Below are 19,976 nucleotides of genomic sequence, written 5' to 3' on the forward strand. Positions count from 1 at the left end.
CTATTATACCTACTATAACTATTATAACTATTATACCTACTATAACTATTATAACTATTATACCTACTATAACTATTATACCTACTATAACTATTATAACTACTATAACTACTATAACTATTATAACTATTATACCTACTATAACTATTATAACTACTATAACTACTATAACTATTATAACTATTATACCTACTATAACTATTATAACTATTATAACTATTATACCTACTACCACTACTATAACTATTTTAACTACTATAACTATTATACCTACTATAACTATTATACCTACTTTGACTACTATAACTACTTTGACTACAGATATTAATACTATGTCTACTGTGACTAACACCATTACAACAGACCTTTGTGGAATTACTAGCCTGTGTTTATCAGATTGTGTTTATAATCAGTGGTTCCCAGACATTGCTGTGCCATGACCCAACAAGGGCCATTTAAATGTTGATCCATCGGATAATGGAAGCGATGTGGTTGACCAGAACTAGAATTTAAGTGGGTGACCCTCCAAAATACTCATTGCTTGGTAAACATTACCACTGACTTGCATCAACAAAATGGCCCTGTCCCATTTGGGGGCACATTACATTATGTTTATGATATTAAAACGTACACTGAATGTCGAGCTGGAGCGTTGTTGAATTGTCCGATCCGTGTTGATTTTTAGCTATGCAGAAGTACTGTGTATTACCATTGACATTAGCTACTGTGTACATCTGTTCAACTCCTATTACACTGCGTGTTTCGCTCTCGTCGACTGAGTACCAGTTATAGCTGGACACTGGTGGGTTGGCATCACTGATGCAGGTCAGAGTCACTGAACTGTCCTTCAATACTGGACCAGAGGAATTCACTGATACTGACGTGTTTCTGGGGGGATCTGGAGAGATAGATTGGTATCTGCATTAATACAGAACAAGAAGAACAAGAAGAATAAGAAAAAAAGAAGAAGAAGAAGAAGAAGAAGAAGAAGAAAAATAACAAGAAGAAGAACAAGAAGAAGAAGAACAACAAGAAGAACAAGAAGAACAAGAAGAAGAAGAAAAATAACAAGAAGAAGAACAACAAGAAGAAGAACAACAAGAAGAAGAACAACAAGAAGAACAAGAAGAACAAGAAGAAGAAGAACAACAACAACAACAACAACAAGAACAAGAAGAAGAACAAGAAGAAAAATAACAAGAAGAAGAACAAGAAGAAGAAGAAGAAGAAGAACAACAACAACAACAACAAGAAGAACAAGAAGAAGAACAAGAAGAACAAGAAGAAAAATAACAAGAACAAGAAGAAGAAGAAGAAGAACAACAAGCAGAACAAGAAGAAGAAGAACAACAACAACAACAACAACAAGAAGAAGAAGAACAACAACAACAACAAGAAGAAGAACAACAACAATAAGAACAAGAAGAAGAACAAGAAGAAGAACAAGAAGAACAACAACAACAAGAAGAAGAACAACAACAATAAGAACAAGAAGAAGAACAAGAACAGCATTGTTGAATAACTGCCAAAAATGTTTGCCGATGGTTGAATTGGTATTGTAGCTACAGTATACATACACTGTACAACCACTTCTATCAGCGTTGAGTTCTGTCCTCCGTGGTCGTTTCTGCCCTCACAGTAAAACTGGTGGACTTCTGCAGACACACTGGTCTCTAGCCTCGTCCCAACCCCAAGCCGTGTCGCCTGGTCTCCCTTCACACTGTACCAGGTGAAGCTGCTTACTGGTGGGTTGCCATTGCTGCTGCAGGTCAGATTCACCATCGCACCATCAAACACGGGTCCAGATGGGGTGACTGACACAGACATGGTTTTAGGACCATCTGGAGGGAAATAGACAATACACATGTTATATTGTATGTGTGACTCAAGGCTTCATTAGCCTCCTGAGCTAAAGCCTTTTTAACACCAGTATTATATAGGCTTATGTATCTTTACAGACTCGAGACTATGTTAGTCTACTGAGCTAAACCCTTGTGAGTGAACAGCTAAAATACTTTTTATTTACTAGCTCTATTTTTCATCAATATACCAATCGGGCTTCATGAAGAAGCATAGCACAATTACAGCAGCCATGAAGGTTTTAAATGATATCACTGAAGCCCTTGACAAAAAACAGCACTGTGTCTCACTTTTTATCGATCTCTCTAAGGCTTTTGATACAGTTGTCGAGTGTAGGTCTTTCGGAGCATGCAGTTGCATGGTTTGCTAACCATCTGTCTGATAGAACTCAGTGCACTCTGTTGGATGGGCTCATGTCTGTTAAATTGTCTGTCTGTAATGGTGTGCCCCAAGGCTCTGTACTTGGTCCTCTCTTATTCACTATTTATATAAATTATTTAGACAAAAATGTCCAAAATGCACAACTTCATTTTTATGCTGATGATACTGTTATTTACTGTTACTGTCTCTTACAAAAGCTTTCCAGAACATGCAATCTGCTTTTTATACTGTTCAACATACCTTGTGTCAATTGAAGCTTATCCTCAATACTGACAAAACTAAACTAATGGTGTTTTCTAATGCCAGAGATAGACCTCTGAACTTTTCACCTGTTATTACCTGACAGGGCAAGGAGATTGAGGTTGTAACCTCATATAAATATCTTGGAATATTTTAATTGATGAAGGCCTCTCTTTTAAATTGCATATTCAACAGCTTTCAAAGAAATGTAAGCTGAAATTGGGATTTTATTTTAGGATTAAGGCCTGTTTTTCTTTTGAAGCCAGAAGGAGGCTAGTATCAGCTACATTTATGCCTTTACTAGACTATGGGGATATTTTATATATGAATGCTTCCGCTCAGTGTTTGAGATCAATTGACACTCTTTACCATGGCACTTTGAGATTTATTTTAAACTGCAAAACCCTTACGCACCACTGCACTTTGTATACCAGGGTTGGCTGGCCTTCTCTAGTCACTCGTAGGCTCAGTCACTGGTATACTTTCATTTACAAAGCCATTTTGGGTTTACTACCTTTTTATTTGGGCATTTTTATTGTTCATAAATGTGGTGGGTCGTCTCTTCGTTCGCTGGACTTTATCCTGCTAACTGTTCCAAATGTCAGAACTGAATTTGGTAAAAGGGCTTTTATGTCCTCTGCACCATCGTCTTGGAACCCCTTAAAAAATACTTTTAAACTGGAAGAACTTGTCCCGATTGGTGTTTTTAAATCACTGATGAAGGATTTTGAGGCTGATTCCCTGACCTGTCAATGTTTTTAATTAGCTGTTTTGTGATTTTGTTATACTCTTGTGAATTCAATGGTTTTTACTAGATTACTTGTAGTTTTTCATGTTGTTTGTCTGTAATTTGTGTAATGACTTGGTGCTGCCTATCTTGGCCAGGACGCTCTTGAAAAAAATATTTTATATCTCAATGAGCTGGTTAAATAAAGGTTACATTTTTAAAAAGACATAAAGCCTTGTTGATATTTATAATATAAGTGACATTTAAGCAGACACTTTTAGCCAAAGCAACTTAAAGTCATGCGTGCATACATTTAACATATGGGTGGTCCCCCCCGGGAACTGAACCTACAACTCTGAACGGAGGGAGTGCTATGCTCTACCAACTGAGATACAGAGGGCCACAGACAAGCTTACTGTACTCTGGTTCCTTGAACTTACACCACACAGTTACTTTAGTGATCGTTGAATTATGTGCTCCACACATATTCTTGGCTTCACAGTAGAAGAGGGTATTGTCCGCCCAGATTTTGGTCCTCAGGACCGGCCCATAGCCTGTAGATCTGGTGTCACCCGCTCTCACTGAGTACCAGCGGTAGCTGTTCCCTGGTGGGTTGGCATCACTGCTGCAGGTCAGAGTCACTGAACTGCCCTCTAACACTTCGCCAGAGGGAATCACAGATACTGACGTGTTCCTGGGAGGATCTGGAAGGAAAATAAACAAAAAAATTATCATCTTATCATGTCAACAAATTAATAGAACCAATTAATGTCAACAGAACAGCAACAAACACAAAGACAAACACAAGCTGACAGATTATATATATTTTTAATTAAGAATACAATCCAATAAAAAAGGTCAGAGGTGAGGGTGATAGTTTTTTATATTTTTTTTATTTTATTTATCCGTTATTTTACCAGGTAAGTTGACTGAGAACAACGTTCTCATTTGCAGCAACGACCTGGGGAATAGTTACAGGGGAGAGGAGACTGAGAACAACGTTCTCATTTGCAGCAACGACCTGGGGAATAGTTACAGGGGAGAGGAGACTGAGAACAACGTTCTCATTTGCAGCAAGGACCTGGGGAATAGTTACAGGGGAGAGGAGACTGAGAACAACGTTCTCATTTGCAGCAACGACCTGGGGAATAGTTACAGGGGAGAGGAGGGGGATGAATGAGCCAATTGTAAACACTGACAACTTTTCAGAAAGTTGTCCACTATTTTTGTTGTTGTTACAGCCTGAATTTAAAATGAATTAAATTGAATTACATTTTTATAAGTATTACAAATGGAAAGCTGAAATGTCTTGAGTCAATAATGATTCAAACCCTTTGTTATGGCAATTCCTACATAAGTTCAGTAGGGAAAATGTGCTTAACACTCCGTGTGCAAATTATAGTGTTCAACATGATTTTTAAATGACTTCCCCATCTCTGCACCCCCCAACACATACAATTATCTGTAAGGTCCCTCAGCCGAGCAGTGAATTTCAAACAGAGATTCAACCACAAAGACCAGGGAGGTTTTCCAATGACTCGCAAAGAAGGGCACCTATTGGTAGATGGGTCAAAATTAGAAAAAAAAAGCAGACATTGAATATCCCTTTGAGGAAACTGCTCAGGGATTTCACGATGAGATCAATGGTGACTTTAAACCAGTTGAAGAGTTTAATGGTTGTGATAGAAAACAGAGGATGGTTCAACAACATTATAGTTACTCCACAACACTAACCTAAATGACAGAGTGAAAAGAAGGAAGCCCGTACAGAATGGGTGGTTTCCTTCCTCTCCTGCGACCGAGTTTGGAAGGACGCCTGTATTTTTGTAGTGACTGGGTTTATTGATACACCATCCAAAGTGTAATTAATAATTTCACCATGCCCTAAGCGAGTGTGAGGTAGTCATAAAAAAATCATCTTAAACACTATTATTGCAAATGAAGGGAGTCCATGCAAATTGTTATGTGAAATGTTAAGCAAATATTTACTCTTGAAATTATTTAGGCTTGCCATAACAAAAGGGTTGAATACTTAATAACTAAATTTTAACTTTCAATTATTTATTAATCTATAAAAATGTATAAAACCATCATTACACTCTGACATTATTGAGCTACTAGGTGTAGGCATGTGCCAAATCATCTACAAATAATCCACATTCAGACTATAACACAACCAAAATGTGTAAAGAATAAACAATCAAGGGGTGTGAATACTTTCTGAATGCACTAGGGGGGGGCGTTACATTATGCAACACTTCCAGTAACAGCTGGCACAAATACAACATATTTTAGGCCATGCCCCCAAATATGCTAATAAGCCCCAACACTTCCAGTAACAGCTGGCACAAATACAACATATTTTAGACCAAGCCCCCAAATATGCTAATAAGCCCCAACACTTCCAGTAACAGCTGGCACAAATACAACATATTTTAGACCAAGCCCCCAAATATGCTAATAATCCCTCCGCCAGCACATTGCCCCACCCACATTTCAAGGTTCAGAAATGATTGTTCCTTACATTGAATATATTGGGTAGAAAATGTCCCATTATACTACATCTTTACCCATAAAGGCACTGACCATTAGCATGTGAGTTACCTAACAACCATAAATGCATCTAAAGTATCATATATGTACGGAGCATTCAGAACGTAGTCAGACCCCTTCCATTCTTTTTAACATTTTGCTACGTTACAGCCTTATTTTAAAATGTATTAAAACATTTCATTTTTTTCTCATCAATCTACACACATTACCCTATAAAAAAAACAGGTTTTTATACATTTTTGAAATATCACATTTACATTAGTATTCAGACCCTCTACGCATGCTGCAACCACCATGCTTCACCGTAGGGATGGTGCAAGGTTTCCTCCAGATGTGATGCTGCCACCACCATGCTTCACCGTAGGGATGGTTCAAGGTTTCCTCCAGACGTGATGCTGCCACCACCATGCTTCACCGTAGGAATGGTTCAAGGTTTCCTCCAGACGTGATGCTGCCACCACCATGCTTCACCGTAGGGATGGTACAAGGTTTCCTCCAGACGTGATGCTGCCACCACCATGCTTCACCGTAGGGATGGTGCAAGGTTTCCTCCAGACGTGATTCTGCCACCACCATGCTTCACCGTAGGGATGGTGCAAGGTTTCCTCCAGATGTGGCGTTCAGGCCAAAGAGTTCAATCTTGGTTTCATCAGACCAGAGAATCTTGTTTATTGTGGTCTGGTGCCTTTTGGCAAACTCCAAGTGCCTTGTCATGTGCCTTTTACTGAGGAGTGGCTTCCGTCTGGCCACTCTTATCATAAAGGCCTGATTGGTGTAGTGCTGCAGAGATGGTTGTCCTTCTGGAAGATTCTCCCATCTTCACAGAGGAACTCTGGAGATCTGTAAGAGTGACCATCGGGTTCTTGGTCATCTCCCTGACCAAGGCCCTTCTCCCCCTCAGTTTGGCCGGGCGGCCAGCTCTAGGAAGAGTCGGTTCCAAACTTCTTCCATTTAAGAATGATGGAAGCTACTGTGTTCTTGGGGACCTTCAATGCTGCCAGAATTGTTTGTTACCCTCTCTCAGACCTGTCCTGCGACACAATCGTGTCTCGGAGCTCCACGGACAATTCCTTCAACCTCATGGCTTGGTTTTTTGCTCTGAGATGAGCTGTCAACTGTGGGACCTTATATAGACAGGTGTGTGCCTTTCCAAATCATGTCCAATCAATTGAATGTGGTGGACTCCAATCAAGTTGTAGAAACATCTCAAGGATGATCAATGGAAACAGGATGCACCTGAGCTGAATTTCGAGTCTCACAGCAAAGGGTCTGAATACTTATGTAAATAAGGTATTTGTGTTTTTCATTTTAAACAGCCTGTTTTTGCTTAGTCATTATGGGTTATTAGATGGGGGGGGAAACATTATAATTTCATCCATTTTAGAATAAGGCTGTAACGTAACAAAATGTGGATAAAGTCAAAGGGTCTGAATACTTTCCGAATGCACTGTATAACTGTCCAACCTGTTTTTGGTTCTACATGGAACCAGAGGGTTCTTCATGAGATGATTATAAACAAAAAAAGGGTTGTACGTGGAACTCAAAAAGGTTCCCCCATAGGGACAAATGACAGAATGTCTATTGTTTTTAATCTTTTAACGATCTTTCTCAATCGTCATCATACCCGCAGAGCCGGTGGTGTAGCGGGAAATTCAGTTCACTGGCAACAAAGAGGTTGTGAGTTCAAAGTCCCAGTGAGATTGACTCCCAAGTAATCAGAATACCGTAAGTAATCAGAATACAGGAAGTAATCAGAATACAGTAAGTCATCAGAATACAGTAAGTAATCAGAATACAGTAAGTAATCAGAATACAGCAGCATACTGTCCTTAACAGTAATCATTCCTTAAAAATGCAGCAATGTTTTGTATATTTACCATATTTCCACTGCAATCAGTAACTGGGATTTTTTTTTTACAGTGTAATGAAGAACCCTCTGGTTCTATCAGTGTAATGAAGAACCCTCTGGTTCTATCAGGGTAATGAAGAACCCTCTGGATCTATCAGGGGAACCCTCAGGCTCTATCAGTGTAATGAAGAACCATCTGGATCTATCAGTGTAATGAAGAACCCTTTGGTTCTATCAGTGTAATGAATAACCCTCTGGTTCTATCAGTGTAATGAAGAACCCTCTGGATCTATCAGTGTAATGAAGAAACCTCTGGATCTATCAGTGTAATGAAGAACCCTCTGGATCTATCAGTGTAATGAAGAACCCTATGGTTCTATCAGTGGAACCCTCTGGATCTATCAGTGTAATGAAGAACCCTCTGTTTCTATCAGTGGAACCCTATGGTTCTATCAGTGTAATGAAGAACCCTCTGGTTATATCAGTGTAATGAAGAACCCTCAGGTTCTATCAGTGTAATGAAGAACCATCTGGATATATCAGTGTAATGAAGAAACCTTTGGTTATATCAGTGTAATGAAGAAACCTCAGGTTCTATCAGTGTAATGAAGAACCCTCAGGTTCTATCAGTGTAATGAAGAACCATCTGGATCTATCAGTGTAATAAAGAACCCTCTGGTTCTATCAGTGGAATGAAGAACCCTCTGGATCTATCAGTGGAATGAAGAACCCTCTGGATCTATCAGTGGAACCCTATGGTTCTATCAGTGTAATGAAGAACCCTATGGTTCTATCAGTGGAACCCTCTGGTTCTATCAGTGTAATGAAGAACCCTCTGGATCTATCAGTGTAATGAAGAACCCTCTGTTTTTATCAGTGGAACCATACGGTTATATCAGTGTAATGAAGAACCCTCTGTTTCTATCAGTGGAACCCTATGGTTCTATCAGTGTAATGAAGAACCCTATGGTTCTATCAGTGGAACCCTATGGTGCTATCAGTGTAATGAAGAACCCTCTGGTTATATCAGTGTAATGAAGAACCCTCTGGTTCTATCAGTGGAACCCTCTGGATCTATCAGTGTAATGAAGAACCCTATGGTTCTATCAGTGGAACCCTCTGGATCTATCAGTGTAATGAAGAACCCTCTGTTTCTATCAGTGGAACCCTATGGTTATATCAGTGTAATGAAGAACCCTCTGGTTCTATCAGTGTAATGAAGAACCCTCTGGTTCTATCAGTGTAATGAAGAAGCCTCTGGTTCTATCAGTCTAATGAAGAACCCTCATAAATCTAGTCTTTAGCCACACCCCACCAGTGAAGTAGATCTGACCCACTGTTTGGAATACACTGATCTGAATACTCACTAGTGCAGACCGTTCCTTCCACCCCACCTTGACACAGGGTACCTGAAACACACAGCAGTTCACTATCAGGACCGGACAGCAGGGTTTGGGGTCAATTCCATTTCTATTTGACCCCAACCCCGCTGAATAGATGGCTTGGACAACAAACTACTAAGTTAGTAAAAAGATTAACAGTTTATAATTATTAAACTGTTTCCCAATTGATTAACCATTAACCATTGACCATTAACCATTACAATTGACATAATCTGAGGCCGTATTTATAAATAAATGCTCATCTAGGATTAGGTTCCTCCTGTTAATGTTAATGTAATCTTTATTTATTTATTCTGATCTTAAAGGCTAAACTGATCCTAGATAAGCAGTCCTACTCCGAATCGCTTCATGAATATGGCCCCTGAAATGTCCTGGACCTGCCCACTGCTCTTAGTGATCTGACAGGATGTTTTCATTTCAAGCTAAATTCCAAGAAATTGGTTACGTTGTGACTGGGAGGAAACAGGCAAAACAGCAGTTTTTCTGGAACTGAGTTAGTGATCTCTGTTCCCAGGGCTGGGTTCAACAAAGCTTAGTTAGTGGTCTCTGTTCCCAGGGCTGGGTTCAACATAATTGAGTTAGTGGTCTCTGTTCCCAGGGCTGGGTTCAACAGAACTGAGTTAGAGGCCTCTGTTCCCAGGGCTGGGTTCAACAGAGCTGAGTTAGTGGTCTCTGTTCCCAGGGCTGGGTTCAACATAATTGAGTTAGTGGTCTCTGTTCCCAGGGCTGGGTTCAACAGAACTGAGTTAGAGGCCTCTGTTCCCAGGGCTGGGTTCAACAGAGCTGAGTTAGTGGTCTCTGTTCCCAGGGCTGGGTTCAACAGAACTGAGTTAGTGGTCTCTGTTCCCAGGGCTGGGTTCAACAGAACTGAGTTAGTGGTCTCTGTTCCCAGGGCTGGGTTCAACAGAACTGAGTTAGTGGTCTCTGTTCCCAGGGCTGGGTTCAACAGAGCTGAGTTAGTGGTCTCTGTTCCCAGGGCTGGGTTCAACAGAACTGAGTTAGTGGTCTCTGTTCCCAGGGCTGGGTTCAACAGAACTGAGTTAGTGGTCTCTGTTCCCAGGGCTGGGTTCAACAGAGCTGAGTTAGTGGTCTCTGTTCCCAGGGCTGGGTTCAACAGAACTGAGTTAGAGGCCTCTGTTCCCAGGGCTGGGTTCAACAGAGCTGAGTTAGTGGTCTCTGTTCCCAGGGCTGGGTTCAACAGGACTGAGTTAGTGGTCTCTGTTCCCAGGGCTGGGTTCAACAGAACTGAGTTAGTGGTCTCTGTTCCCAGGGCTGGGTTCAACAGAGCTGAGTTAGTGGTCTCTGTTCCCAGGGCTGGGTTCAACAGGACTGAGTTAGTGGTCTCTGTTCCCAGGGCTGGGTTCAACAGGACTGAGTTAGTGGTCTCTGTTCCCAGGGCTGGGTTCAACAGGACTGAGTTAGTGGTCTCTGTTCCCAGGGCTGGGTTCAACAGAACTGAGTTAGTGGTCTCTGTTCCCAGGGCTGGGTTCAACATAACTGAGTTAGAGGCCTCTGTTCCCAGGGCTGGGTTCAACAGGACTGAGTTAGTGGTCTCTGTTCCCAGGGCTGGGTTCAACAGAACTGAGTTAGAGGCCTCTGTTCCCAGGGCTGGGTTCAACATAACTGAGTTAGAGGCCTCTGTTCCCAGGGCTGGGTTCAACAGAGCTGAGTTAGTGGTCTCTGTTCCCAGGGCTGGGTTCAACAGAACTGAGTTAGAGGCCTCTGTTCCCAGGGCTGGGTTCAACAGAGCTGAGTTAGTGGTCTCTGTTCCCAGGGCTGGGTTCAACAGGACTGAGTTAGTGGTCTCTGTTCCCAGGGCTGGGTTCAACAGAACTGAGTTAGTGGTCTCTGTTCCCAGGGCTGGGTTCAACAGAGCTGAGTTAGTGGTCTCTGTTCCCAGGGCTGGGTTCAACAGGACTGAGTTAGTGGTCTCTGTTCCCAGGGCTGGGTTCAACAGGACTGAGTTAGTGGTCTCTGTTCCCAGGGCTGGGTTCAACAGGACTGAGTTAGTGGTCTCTGTTCCCAGGGCTGGGTTCAACAGAACTGAGTTAGTGGTCTCTGTTCCCAGGGCTGGGTTCAACATAACTGAGTTAGAGGCCTCTGTTCCCAGGGCTGGGTTCAACAGGACTGAGTTAGTGGTCTCTGTTCCCAGGGCTGGGTTCAACAGAACTGAGTTAGAGGCCTCTGTTCCCAGGGCTGGGTTCAACATAACTGAGTTAGTGGTCTCTGTTCCCAGGGCTGGGTTCAACAGAACTGAGTTAGTGGTCTCTGTTCCCAGGGCTGGGTTCAACAGAACTGAGTTAGTGGTCTCTGTTCCCAGGGCTGGGTTCAACAGAACTGAGTTAGAGGCCTCTGTTCCCAGGGCTGGGTTCAACAACCCAATACAATACTGACACTGAAGGAATAAATATCACATCATAACCTACGTTTATTGACAAATTGATCATTTTTGAATTCCTCTAAAAATTGAAAAATTCTTCCTTCTCAAACTTGACCTTAACATATATTAGAAAGAAATGTAGCAAATTAAATAAAAACCTGTCAGCAGCCAGCCCAGAAAGATGAGTCTCTCTGCACCTTTCATCTCTGCACGGGGTGAGAGAGAGACACACACACACACACACACACACACACACACCTATATAATCAGCAGATACTCTCACTACATGACCATCAAAAAGGCTCAGTTAGTCATCAATGTAAAACAAATAAATAATAATCGTCACATCAAATAAAGTTTCAACTAAATAATATCATAAGTTCCTATAACATCCATACATGTTCAACCATTCATTGTTGTTTTTGTCACACTGATTTATTGTAAATACACAATAAATCCACCTACCATGTAAAGTTTCCAACACCTAGAAATGTAAAAAAAAAACACACAAAAAAACAGATTTAAAAACTCAACGATTGTCCTAATGATAATTCCTCTGATGGAAATGGTGGTCCTTCTCGTTCTTCACCCAGACACAGAGTGGTCCCGTCGTCAAGCACGAATACAGACAAAACTTACGTCATTAGTATCCATCAATAGCGTTCAAATAAATGGCTTGAAAGGAATAGGCCAAGGGCTACATCTGTTGGCTGTTCAGCTACTACAAACGGGGGAATTCCAAGCCGTGTTATGTGCACGTCAATGAAACGTAAATCCACTTTTGTTTTAATGCGCTTTTCTCTCTACCCGTATTCTGACCTGGAATTTAAGCATGATAATAGCATACAAATCACCAAGGGCCCGAATCTGATTTAGGAAATTAAATTGCCTTAGTTGGGGGCATTTTAACGGGCTTTGCAGACATGGTTCCCTTTGCTCGCGCTGAATACATCTACCTACACCCCTGAAAACACTCCCACTTGCTGGCCAACAGATTGTCTCATGGAGTTTTCATTCAATTGGGTTTTCAGTACATTTATCTTAACTATCCCTTTAAAGCTGCAATATATACGTTTTTGGGCAACCAACCAAAATCACATAGAAATATGAATATCAGGGAATATCAGTCCACTAATACAGGACTAGTAAAGGCCCAGTGCAATACTGTTGAGGAAGAAAAATATATATATATATATATTTATATTTACAGTTGAAGTCGGAAGTTTTATCACAATTCCTGATATTTAACCCTATTAAAAAGTACCTGTCTTAGATCAGTTATGATCACCACTCTATTTTAAGAATGTGAAATGTCAGAATAATAGTAGAGGGAATGATTTATTTCAGCTTTTATTTCTTTCATCACATTCCCAGTTGGCCAGAAGTTTACATACACTCAATTAGTATTTGGTAGCATTGCCTTTAAATTGTTTAACTTGGGTCAAACTGTTTCGGGTAGCCTGCCACAAGCTTCCCACAATAAGTTGGGTGCATTTTGGCCCATTCCTCCTGACAGAGTTGGTGTAACTGAGTCAGGTTTGTAGGCCTCCTTGCTAGCACACGCTTTTTCAGTTTTTCCCACACAATTTCTATGAGATTGAGGTCAGGGCTTTTAAGCCATTTTGCCACAACTTTGGAAGCATGCTTGGGGTCATTGTCCATTTGGAAGACCCATTTGCGACCAAGCTTTAACTTCCTGACTGATGTCTTGAGATGCTGCTTCAATATATACACATCATTTTCCTACTTCATAATGCCATCTATATTGTGAAGTGCACCAGTCCCTCCTGCAGCAAATCACCCCCACTACTTAATGCTGCCACCCCCGTGCTTCAAGGTTGGGATGGTGTTCTTCGGCTTGCAAGCCTCCCCCTTTTTCCTCCAAACATAACGATGGTTATGATGGCCAAACAGTTCTATTTTTGTTTCATCAGACCAGAGGACATTTCTCCAAAAAGTACGATCTTTGTCCCCATGTGCAGTTGCAAACCGTAGTCTGGCTTTTTTATGGCGGTTTTGGAGCAGTGGCTTCTTCCTTGCTGAGTGGCCTTTCATGTTATGCCGATATAGGACTCGTTTTACTGTGGATATAGATACTTTTGTACCTGTTTCCTCCAGCATCTTCACAAGGTGCTTTGCTGTTGTTCTGGGATTGACTTGCACTTCTCGCACAAAAGTATGTTCATCTCTAGGAGACAGAACATGTCTCATTCCTGAGTGGTATGATGGCTGCGTGGTCCCATGGTGTTTATACTTGCGTATTATTGTTTGTACAGATGAACGTGGTAACTTCAGGTGTTTGGAAATTGCTCCCAAAGACGAACCAGACTTGTGGAGGTCTACAATTTTGTTTCTGAGGTCTTGGCTGATATCTTTTGATTTTCCCATTATGTCAAGCAAAGAGGCACTGAGTTTGAAGGTAGGCCTTAAAATACATCCACAGGTACACCTCCAATTTACTCAAATGATGTCAATTAGCCTATCAGAAACTTCTAAAGCCATGACATAATCTTCTGGATTTTCAACAACAAGTGGGACACAATCATGAAGTGGAACGACATTTATTGGATATTTCAAACTTTTTTAACAAATCAAAAACTGAAAAATTGGGCGTGCAAAATTATTCAGCCCCCTTAAGTTAATACTTTGTAGCGCCACCTTTTGCTGTGATTACAGCTGTAAGTCGCTTGGGGTATGTCTCTATCAGTTTTGCACATCGAGAGACTGAAAATTTTCCCATTCCTCCTTGCAAAACAGCTCGAGCTCAGTGAGGTTGGATGGAGAGCATTTGTGAACAGCAGTTTTCAGTTCTTTCCACAGATTCTCGATTGGATTCAGGTCTGGACTTTGACTTGGCCATTCTAACACCTGGATATGTTTATTTTTGAACCATTCCATTGTAGATTTTGCTTTATGTTTTGGATCATTGTCTTGTTGGAAGACAAATCTCCGTCCCAGTCTCAGGTCTTTTGCAGACTCCATCAGGTTTTCTTCTAGTTATCATCATTAGTCATTTAGGTCAACATTGGATCATTCAGAGATCCTCATTGAACTTCTGGAGAGAGTTTGCTGCACTGAAAGTAAAGGGGCTGTATAATTTTTCTCCTTTGCACCCCAGTATCTGGCGTTGTGTTTGGGATCATTGTCATGCTGAAAGACCCAGCCACGTTTCATCTTCAATGCCCTTGCTGATGGAAGGAGGTTTTCACTCAAAATCTCACGATACATGGCCCCATTCATTCTTTCCTTTACACGGATCAGTCGTCCTGGTCCCTTTGCAGAAAAACAGCCCCAAAGCATGATGTTTCCACCCCCATGCTTCACAGTAGGTATGGTGTTCTTTGGATGCAACTCAGCATTCTTTGTCCTCCAAACACGACGAGTTGAGTTTTTACCAAAAAGTTATATTTTGGTTTCATCTGACCATATGACATTCTCCCAATCTTCTTCTGGATCATCCAAATGCTCTCTAGCAAACTTCAGACGGGCCTGGACATATACTGGCTTAAGCAGGGGGACACGTCTGGCACTGCAGGATTTGAGTCCCTGGCAGCATAGTGTGTTACTGATGGTAGGCTTTGTTACTTTGGTCCCAGCTCTCTGCAGGTCATTCACTAGGTCCCCCCGTGTGGTTCTGGGATTTTTGCTCACCGTTCTTGTGATCAGTTTGACCCCACGGGGTGAGATCTTGCGTGGAGCCCCAGATCGAGGGAGATTATCAGTGGTCTTGTATGTCTTTCATTTCTTAGTAATTGCTCCCACAGTTGATTTCTTCAAACCAAGCTGCTTACCTATTGCAGATTCAGTCTTCCCAGCCTGGTGCAGGTCTACAATTTTGTTTCTGGTGTCCTTTGACAGCTCTTTGGTCTTGGCCATAGTGGAGTTTGGAGTGTGACTGTTTGAGGTTGTGGACAGGTGTCTTTTATACTGATAACAAGTTCAAACAGGTTGCATTAATACAGGTAACGAGTGGAGGACAGAGAAGCCTCTTAAAGAAGAAGTTACAGGTCTGTGAGAGCCAGAAAACTTGCTTGTTTGTAGGTGACCAAATACTTATTTTCCACCATAATTTGCAAATAAATAAATAAAAAATTCTACAATGTGATTTTCTGGATTTTTTTCCCTCATTTTGTCTGTCATAGTTGAAGTGTACCTATGATGAAAATTACAGGCCTCTCTCATCTTTTTAAGTGGGAGAACTTGCACAATTGGTGGCTGACTAAATACATTTTTGCCCCACTGTAGGTGTTCCTTTTGTCCAGGTGGGAAAGGGAAGTTTTACCCGATCTGTTAGGGCGGTATGTTGTTGATGTGAGCCATGACCAGCCTTTCAAAGCACTTCATGGTTACAGACGAGTGCTACAGGTTGGTAGTCATTTAGACAGGTTACCTTAGTGTTATTAGGCACAGGGACTATGGTGGTCTGCTTGAAACATGTTGATATTACAGACTCAGACAGTTTGAAAATGTCAGGGAAGACACTTGCCAGTTGGTTAGCGCATGCTTGGAGTACACGTCCTGGTAATCCGTCTGGTCCTGCGGCCTTGTGAATGTTGACCTGTTTAAAGGTCTTACTCACGTCGGCTACGGAGAGCGTGATCACACAGTTGTCCAGAACAGCTGATGCTCTCATGCATGCTTCAGTGTTACTTGTCTCGAAGCGAGCATAGAAGAAATGTAGCTCGTCTGGTAGGCTCGTGTCACTGGGCAGCTCTCGGCTGTGCTTCCCTTTGTAGTCTGTAATAGTTTGCAGGCCCTGCCACATCCGACAAACATCGGAGCTGAGGTAGTACGATTCAATCTTAGTCCTGTTGTGACGCTTTGCTTGTTTGATGGTTCGTCGGAGGGCATAGAGGGATTTCTTATGCTTCCGGGTTAGAGTCCCGCTCATTGAAATCGGCAGCTCTGCCCTTTAGCTCAGTGCGGATGTTGCATATAATCCATGGGATACCTGTGGTGCATGGGAAATAATTGGATTGAAAATTATTTAAGCTTAAATAAACAAACAATAAAATCATAGTTTATTTGTCACGTGCGCTGAATACAACAGGTGTAGTAGAACTTACAGTGAAATGCTTACTTACAGGCTCTAACCAATAGTACAAAAAAGGTATTAGGTGAAGAATAGGTAAGTAAAGAAATAAAAACAGTAAAAAGACAGGCTATATACAGTAGAGAGGCTATATACAGTAGAGAGGTTATATACAGTAGAGAGGCTATATACAGTAGAGAGGTTATATACAGTAGAGAGGCTATATACAGTAGAGAGACTATATACAGGAGAGAGGCTATATACAGGAGAGAGGCTATATACAGGAGAGAGGTTATACACAGTAGAGAGGCTATATACAGTAGAGAGGTTATATACAGTAGAGAGGCTATATACAGGAGAGAGGCTATATACAGGAGAGAGGTTATACACAGTAGAGAGGCTATATACAGTAGAGAGGCTATATACAGTAGAGAGGCTATATACAGTAGAGAGGTTATATACAGTAGAGAGGCTATATACAGTAGAGAGGCTATATACAGTAGAGAGGCTATATACAGTGGAGAGGCTATATACAGGAGAGAGGCTATATACAGTAGAGAGGTTATATACAGTAGAGAGGCTATATACAGTAGAGAGGCTATATACAGTAGAGAGGTTATATACAGTAGAGAGGCTATATACAGTAGAGAGGCTATATACAGTAGAGAGGCTATAAACAGTAGATGCTGTATACAGTAGAGAGGCTATATACAGTAGAGAGGCTATATACAGTAGAGGGGCTATATACAGTAGAGAGGCTATATACAGTAGAGAGGCTGTATACAGTAGAGGGGCTATATACGGTAGAGAGGCTATATACAGTAGAGAGGCTATATACAGGAGAGAGGCTATGTACAGTAGAGGCTATATACAGTGGAGAGGCTATATACAGGAGAGAGGCTATATACAGTAGAGAGGTTATATACAGTAGAGAGGCTATATACAGTAGAGAGGCTATATACAGTAGAGAGGTTATATACAGTAGAGAGGCTATATGCAGTAGAGGCTATATATAGTAGAGAGGCTATATACAGTAGAGAGGCTATATACAGTAGAGGGGCTATATACAGTATAGAGGCTATATACAGTAGAGAGGCTATATACAGTAGAGGCTATATACAGTAGAGAGGCTATATACAGTAGAGAGGCTATATACAGTAGAGAGGCTATATACAGTAGACAGGCTATATACAGTAGAGAGGCTATATACAGTAGACAGGCTATATACAGTAGAGGGGCTATATACAGTAGAGAGGCTATATACAGGAGAGAGGTTATACACAGTAGAGAGGCTATATACAGTAGAGAGGCTATATACAGTAGAGAGGCTATAGACAGTAGAGAGGCTATATACAGGAGAGAGGTTATACACAGTAGAGAGGCTATATACAGTAGAGGGGCTATATACAGTAGAGAGGCTATATACAGTAGACAGGCTATATACAGTAGACAGGCTATATACAGTAGAGAGGCTATGAATCAAATCAAAATCAAATCAAATTTATTTATATAGCCCTTCGTACATCAGCTGATATCTCAAAGTGCTGTACAGAAACCCAGCCTAAAACCCCAAACAGCAAGCAATGCAGGTGTAGAAGCACTATATACAGTAGACAGGCTATATACAGTAGAGGGGCTATATACAGGAGAGAGGTTATACACAGTAGAGAGGCTATATACAGTAGAGAGGCTATATACAGTAGAGAGGCTATAGACCAGGGTTGTCAAACTCAAATACCCAGTGGGCCAAAATGTAAAACCTGAACAAAGTCACGGGCCAACATTGAACAAATTAACCTTTTAATATGGACCCAAACAAGTTTTGCTTTAACATTGAATATGGAACAAGCATCGCTTATTACCATACAATATATAATTTAATAGTGGAGACATGCAAAATCGAATTTCAAATGAAAAAACACATCAATGGCATTCATTTATTAAATAAATAAAATTTAAATAAAAATTGTATGCCTCTTTTCTATTTGCAGCCTTCTGATTTAAATACCAAAATAAACTTTTTCCACTGGCTAATAATTTTACAAATAAAATGATAATAAATCAATCAACCATTCAAGCCCATGCCTTGTAGCAAGAAAAAGTGCATAAAGAAAACGTTAATTATTGCACACTGGTCTAATCTGATGTGCCCAAGCCAGATACCTGGCATCTCTTCTTGGATGCTAGTTCATCAATGTCTGGGCTCAAACTCTGAGCTGAAGAAATCCTCAGTATCGAGCGAAGATGTTCATCAGTCAGACGTCTCCTGTGAGTTGTTTTGGTCATCTTCATCGAGGAGAAAAGTTGCTCGCATAGATAAGTGCTGCCGAACATGGAGAGCATCTGAGCAGCTTGGGTGCGGAGCTGAGGCATTGTGTCAGGGATGAACCGTGGAAACTGTGCGGCGCCCACAGCATCATACTTTGACTTCAGCGTGTCGTTGCACTGGAGTTCAATCAGCTCCATTTGGATGTTGGTTGGTGCATTTTCCACATCAACTGCGAAGGGATTACTAAGCAGTTCAAACTAGCATTTCTGGGCATCGAAGTCGGCAAATCGCCGGCTAAACTCAGCGGCGAGAACACTGAGTTTTTCAGCAAACTGTGCGCATGGGAACACGGCGGTAGAGATCTGCGCTTTTATGGATTGGCAGCAGGGAAAATGGCAAGGGTTTCCTTGCAGCATCTGATTCTCCCACAGGCACAGTTTAGTTTTGAAGGCCCTCACTGCAGCGTACATGTCTGTGATGATGCGCCCCCGCCCCTGAAGCTGCAGGTTCAGCGCATCGAGATGGCTCGAGATGTCACAGAGAAAGGCCAGCTCACACAGGAACTTTTGCTCCTGGAGCTCTGCTGTATCCTTCCCTTTGGTTTCCAGGAATTGACATATTTCCTCACGCAGCTCGAAACATCTGTTCAGTACTTTTCCTCTGCTTAGCCATCTCACCTCTGTGTGATACGACACGTCTGCGTATTCCGAACCACACTCCTCCAGAAAAGATTTAAACTGGCGGTGATTTAGACCTTTGGCTCTTATAAAGTTAACTACCTGTGTTACTGTGGTCATAACATGTTCCATCTTTAGGGCTTTGGCACACAGTGCTTCCTGATGTATGATGCAGTGGTAAACAGTTAGCTCACCTGCACAGTTCTCTTCCCGCATCTTCTCCCGAACCATGCCCACCAGTCCACTCTTTTTACCGCACATCGCTGGCGCACCATCTGTCGTTAATCCAACGAGTTTATCCCACGGCAGCTTTATTTCAGTTACACATTTGGAAACCTCCTCAAAGATTTCCTTTCCTGTGGTTGTGCCATGCATTGATTTGAATCCTAATAGCTCCTCCGTAACACACAGATTTGAGTCCACTCCACGGATGAAGACTGACAGCTGAGCAGACGCACTGACAGCTGAGCAGTATCAGATGCGTCGCAGCTCTCATCCACAGCGAGGGAGAACGCAACAAAATCTTTTCCCTTTTCCATCAGCTGGTCATACAGATTGGTGGCAAGATCACATGTGCGATCAGCTACTGTGTTCCTGCTCAGGCT

General features: G+C 41.7%; 1 protein-coding gene across 1 annotated transcript; it reads right to left on the reverse strand.

Moving 5' to 3' along the window:
- Window positions 1–256: 256 nt before the first annotated feature.
- On the reverse strand, window positions 257–11,995 carry LOC139419373 (B-cell receptor CD22-like). The gene is made up of 6 exons (XM_071169316.1): window positions 11,859–11,995; window positions 11,552–11,599; window positions 8,978–9,019; window positions 3,649–3,912; window positions 1,578–1,841; window positions 257–898 (listed from the first exon to the last, which is right to left on the reverse strand). Exons 2-6 carry the CDS (start codon window positions 11,595–11,597, stop codon window positions 621–623), a joined length of 894 nt encoding a protein of 297 aa, XP_071025417.1. The 5' UTR covers window positions 11,598–11,599; window positions 11,859–11,995; the 3' UTR covers window positions 257–620.
- Between the last annotated feature and the right edge of the window lie 7,981 nt (window positions 11,996–19,976).

This window comes from Oncorhynchus clarkii, chromosome 10 (genome assembly GCF_045791955.1).
Source record: "Oncorhynchus clarkii lewisi isolate Uvic-CL-2024 chromosome 10, UVic_Ocla_1.0, whole genome shotgun sequence".
Classification (NCBI taxonomy): Eukaryota; Metazoa; Chordata; class Actinopteri; order Salmoniformes; family Salmonidae; genus Oncorhynchus; species Oncorhynchus clarkii.